This window comes from Hydra vulgaris, chromosome 13, assembly GCF_038396675.1.
Source record: "Hydra vulgaris chromosome 13, alternate assembly HydraT2T_AEP".
Classification (NCBI taxonomy): Eukaryota; Metazoa; Cnidaria; class Hydrozoa; order Anthoathecata; family Hydridae; genus Hydra; species Hydra vulgaris.
This window is the reverse complement of record NC_088932.1, coordinates 39620001-39625863: the sequence shown is the minus strand read 5'-3', so window position 1 is coordinate 39625863 and position 5863 is coordinate 39620001. Positions and strand designations below refer to the sequence as shown.

The 5863-nt window shown below is 25.1% G+C and overlaps 1 protein-coding gene across 1 annotated transcript in view; it reads left to right on the top strand.

The window, feature by feature from the left end:
- The first annotated feature begins 1073 nt into the window (after positions 1-1073).
- LOC100205322 (uncharacterized) overlaps positions 1074-5863 on the top strand; it is a 21467-nt gene continuing 16677 nt past the window's right edge. The window contains exons 1-3 of the mRNA XM_065816831.1: positions 1074-1869; positions 2079-2153; positions 2343-3095. Coding sequence (XP_065672903.1) covers positions 1441-1869; positions 2079-2153; positions 2343-3095 — 1257 coding nt within the window. The 5' untranslated portion in view covers positions 1074-1440. The remainder of the gene's footprint in view (positions 1870-2078; positions 2154-2342; positions 3096-5863) is intronic.

Genomic DNA, 5863 nt, shown 5'->3' with positions numbered 1-5863 from the left:
AGACGAAAGAGAGAAATTTTTTAAAAAACCTAAACTTCTAAAAATAACAAAACACTGGGAGAATTTGTTTCGCATATGTCATGATAGAGATACCAGCGTCATTAATGTGCTTAGGTAATTAGTCAAAATAAGCTGCGGATGGCCTAAAAAAATTATGTTGCGAAACTTAATAAAGAAAAGATTTATAAGATCATCCAGCTGCTCCAAAAAGTGCTGCTGCGGAGGCAAACAAAAGTAGCGCGTAGCTAACAAAACTTTAAAACTTTATTTTAACAGCTAAAAGCATTTTTTTCTATATTTATTATTTTGGTACGAAACGGCCAGATTGAAAAAATTAAATGTATTTTGTTTAAAGGGCAGATTTATAACGATACCATTGACAGCGCACTAAACCACTGAACTATCGAAGTTATACATGTAAAAGTTGCTTAATTATCCGTACTAAAAACTTTGTTAGAACAATCCAAATTCTCAATATCTTACCGAGAACTACCTTTACCGAACTCATTTCTCTCAAATAATAGTAAGACTACAATTTAAATTTAAACTTTTAAAAGTATCTTAAAAAAATGGTTACTTGATTATGACTTACCTCAAATTCAATTCTATTTTTAATTTTTATATTATTCTCTTTTATTTTTCAACTTTTCCCTTTTGTTAAAAAGCGGTATTACCCTTTACATCATTACTTATCTTTAAATTTTATGTGTTTACTTTTTTTATTTTAAATTTTATTGCATTCTGAAAAATTCTTTTGTCTGCTGCCTGCTCCCACATCTTAACTAAAAAATATTGTAAATAATTTATTATTAAGATGATGAAATATATATCAAAAAAAAAAAAAAGAAAGAAAGAAAAAAACCATTTTATAAATTCTTATAAAGTCAACCTTTGCGGAAAAGGTGCGCTTTTTTTTGTTGTTGTTGCTGTTTTTTTGTTTTGTTTTTTTAATTTTGTTTGCTCTTAAAATAATTTTTTTCCATGAATTATTTTTCTACATTTTACTAAAAAAATGTTAAAGTAAATAAGGAATACATATAGAAATGATTGTAATCATTTCTATATTTATGATTAAAAAAAAAATTACGGTGATGGCGGTGTGGAAATAATAAGATATAATAAGTATAAAAATGGTTGGTTAAGCGAACACCCGTATTTAACGGGTAGGATATATAAGAAAAAAGTATAGAAAAAAGATTTGTGTGGAACTTACAAATACCCGTACTTTTATGGGTCCGGTCAGCTAGTATGATCTATTTGAATAAAAAGCCGTACGAAACGGAAAAAACAACAACATAAAGATATGTTTATCAATCGATCTAGTTATTAAAAAGATCTAAATTATTATTAAAAAGATCTAAAATATTTTTAAAACCATTTCCATTCTGACAATTTTTGTGTCGTTTTATTAATTTTGAAATTAACTGTAATCAAATAAATATGTCACTTGTTGCTGCATATAGTGAAAGTAGTGAAGACGAAAAAGAAGAAGAAGAAAATCATTCCGTTGAAAAGACCGATGAGCTATCAGTTGAAGATTTAAAAGCAAAACAATTTCGAATTCAAGATTCTTTTCAAATTGACATTTTAGATGACGAAGATTGGTCATATACACCGCAAAACAATGCTGTTTCATCAAATTCAGCTTCAATTTTTTCTAGTTTACCATCCTCGAATAAAGAGAGAATGTCGTACGAAGTAGAAAAAGACGACGAGTTTTTAAAAATAAAAGCATTTTCCGACGAAATTAAACCTAATTTTATTATTGCTAATAAAGAAGAAAAAGCAATTAAATTTATGAACTTACCTCACCCAGTAAAAGGAGGAAAAAAGGGAAAAGTCAAAATTTCACTTCCTACTTACACAAGTGTATGTCACATTTGCTTGACATTTTTTAGTGTATAAAATGTATTTTTTTTCTTTTCCCAAATGTTATATACATAAACGTAATATTTATCAAAACTTACCTTGCAATTAACAGCTAAGTGCTTTCTTGTTTGTAATCTTCATACCACATATTTTTTACATGTTTTGTTTTATTTTTATTTTTAATTATATGAACTTATAACTTGTATTAGGGTAATGATTCAGAAGATGAAATAGGTAGTAGTCAAATTTTTAAAGGCGAAGAAAAAGGTATATCATCTAAGAATGTAAGTATTTTTGAAATTATTATTATTTTATATTTTTTTTCTGCTTTTGCTCATCTTTCTTGCTCTTTGCTTAAAAAAATATTTATTGGTTAATAACTTTTAGGATGATCATTTTTCTGTTTGTACCTATAATAAACTTTCAGTTACAAAAAATAAATCACAGTTCCTTTATTTTTTTTTTCAATATAGAAAAGCTCTCTTGTTGCCATTCTTCCTAAGCCAAAGAACAGTGTTTGTGTTGGAGAAAACAAAAACAAAGTATTTCAAAAACAAGTTAATCGACAACTTGTTCCTCACACTCTGAAAAAAACACTAGTAAGTGATAAGGCTCAATTACAACAACTAAATAATGAAAAAATTAACAAAAGTCAAGATGAATTAAGCGAAGATGAAGAAGTAATAGATGGTTGTAATTTTTTTAGCTTAGGTTCTTACAATACTTCAAGTATTGAGAAGAAAGATCAATTAAATTTAAATGATTTTAATGTATCAAGAGACAGTCTTCAACCTGCTTCAACAGTAGAGCAACTGCATCATTCTTCAAGTTTAGAAGATAAAGAATCTTCTGCATCTTTCACTGAAACAATTGACTCTCAAATACCAAAAAAAGAAAACTCTTATTTTTCAAATTTATTTTCAAAAAAGATAACTAATGACTCCACACTAACTGGCATTAATGACTCCACAATTCTGATTAAATCAGGTAATGCTAATGTTTCTAAAAATTTAAACAAAATAAGTTCTAATGGATCCCCACATCTAAAACAAAGTTATAGTGATGTTACCGCTCCTTATGGTAGTGCAGAATTTAACAGTATAGCCTCGAGTACTCTTCAAAATTCGAACACAAAATATGTTGAAGATCAGCACATTGAAAGTAAAACAGAACCATTTTTTGCTTATGGCTATCAGAAAACTTACAATGAACCTGAAAACATACCAGTAAGAGTTTTTAGTATTAAATGTATAAATATTTTTAATCCCATTAGTTAAATCCCATTAATTCCATTTGAAAACATCTAGGGCATGCAACCTTAAGTTTCATAGATTTGCAATAAATTATAAACATTCCCAAAATTTTATCAACTGTTTCCAAACGGTTTCAAAGATATGGCCATTCAAAATAATATCTGAATATATTTTTTATTTGTTATAAACAAAGAAACTGTCTTAAATCTAAAAAAATATATATTCAGGTATTATTTTCTAATTATTGAGACTGATTTAGAGTTATTCCACATCAAATAACCCAGTCCATTAACCATGTGTCTTCTTTTTGTGTTACATTTTGATACATTACTTCTAATTATAAAAAAATATTGCATGCAAAATTTCAACTAAATGTTGAGCGGTTGACAAGATACTTCAATTTTAATATTAACCTGGTTTCTCAAAATGACCCAGTTTTCATAACATTCCGAAAAGTATTTTTCTTAAAAAAATGAGAAATAAAAATGGTAAAAGTATGAAAATAAACATATATAAAGTTTTTTTTGATGCTGAATTTAATAAATGTACTTAAAATGCTGATATGTAAAACCAACACGGTTAAAAGTTAATAAAATAAAAAAAAAGAGAAATCTTCTTTCCTACCTAATTTAAAAAAAAAAAAAAATAATATAGAAATAATTCAAACCTTTTTAGAATCCTTCTGTTGTTAATTTTTTTACACTGATAGATACAGTGAATTTTCTTTATAGATATATTTATATATACAGGCAATATACATATATATATATTTATATATATATATATATATATATTTATATATATATATATATATATATATATATATATATATATATATATATATATATATATATATATATATATATCAAATTGTTAATTTGTTAAAATTTAAATAAAATTTTACCAATAAATGTTGTTCTATAACTGAATTTTTTATAAACTAGTTTTTATAAACTTTTACAAACTATAGTTGTCAAAATTTTAAAAGCAAATGCTCTTCATTATCACAACTAGTCAGTTTTTATATTAAAAAAATAGGATTAACTGAAAAAAATAGGTTTTTTTCAGTTGTTAAGATCAAATAAGCTATCATATAATTAAGACTTTCTTAAATATAACAAAACTGCTTTGTTTTTTTTTTCTAAGGAGTCTGTAAACTAAATTTAATATTTTACAGAATTCTATTTGCAAGTTTTTTAAAATAATTGATGGAAAATTTGATATATCTTTGAAATTAAAGTTCCATATGTTTCAGTTGTTTTTCCAGTTAGATTTTTGTGCCTAGTAAGATTATAAGCAGCTAAAAATATTATTAGCAAAAAAAAAAAAAAATTTGATGGGGGTGTTTTGAGATATTGGACCCCAAAGTTGGTTTATAGAAACTAGTTATTTTATTAACTTTTAACCATGTTCCTTTTATATTTCAGCATTTTAAGTACATTTATTAAATTCAGCATCTAAAAACATTCTGTATGTTTATTTTCATATTTTTACCATTTTTGTTTCTTATTTTTTTAAGAAAAATGTTTTTTCAGAATGTTATGACAACCAAGTCATTTTGGGAAACCAGGTCAATATTAAAATTGCAGTATCTCGTTAAATGCTCAACATTTTTAGCTGAAATTTTATGTGTTAACTTTTCTTTTTAAGATGCAACAGCCAAAGAAGTTTTTTAAAAATTTGAGCACCATGGTTCAAAATTTTCTAATTTTTGGGTGATTAGATTCGTAATTACCTTTAGGTCTTAAAAATTAGAAAATATAAACTCAATCAGAAAATATAGGCTCTTTTTTAAAAAGATAGTTATCTTGAATATTTTAGTTAGAGTTATCACAATGAATTGAATTGTGGTCTTTCCTAAAACAGAAATAAAAAATATTGTCAAATGTACATCATAAGTAGATAAATTTATGTTTACTAATAAAGCCATATTTTGAACTATGAAGATTTTTTTTCTTGTGACTATTTAAAAGAAACTTTTAAAAAGCATTCAAAATAGTATACTCTTTGTTTAATAATGAGTACACTACGGTACATTATATAATTTTATGTAATTAAATTATAAATAAATAATTTAACGTAATAAAAAGAAGGTGACACGCAATTTAGTATTTCAAATTACGACTGTACTGTTTTTTTAAACGTTATTGTTACATTTTGAGGCACATATTTTCTCAATTTAAAATGAGTTTTGAAATTCAAAAATCACATGAATGGATTGAATCATTAATAACACTTTATATCTTTTGTTTTCCAAAAAAAAAGAAGTCTTAGTATAATGAATTACAATAAAAACATGTTTTAAACATTTAACTAAATTAAATTTGATTGAAGATTGAAAGAGACTAATAGAATAATTTTCTTATAAAATGTTTATTTGCAGTTCACTTTTCACTTTTTTTGCTCTGCATAATAAAACTTTTGTCAAGATTGACAAAAAGAAACAACATAAAACAGATGTTGACTTCAACAAAAATAACAATCTTTGAAAGTTGTATTTAAAATTCTTTTTACCGATATCTCTTTGTAACTAAAGTTACCTAACTATTTTTTAACAGCTTTTAACATCTTATTTTAACATACTGCAAAAGTGGTAAGTGTTATTGCTAATTCAGGAGGTGATGTTTCTAATTTTACACTATCTTTTTCAATTGTTTTTAGAGCTGGGTAGAAAGTTGTAAGAAGTGAATATAAAACATACTGGTCACTTGTACTCAAAATTTAGCTTAATAAACATGTTA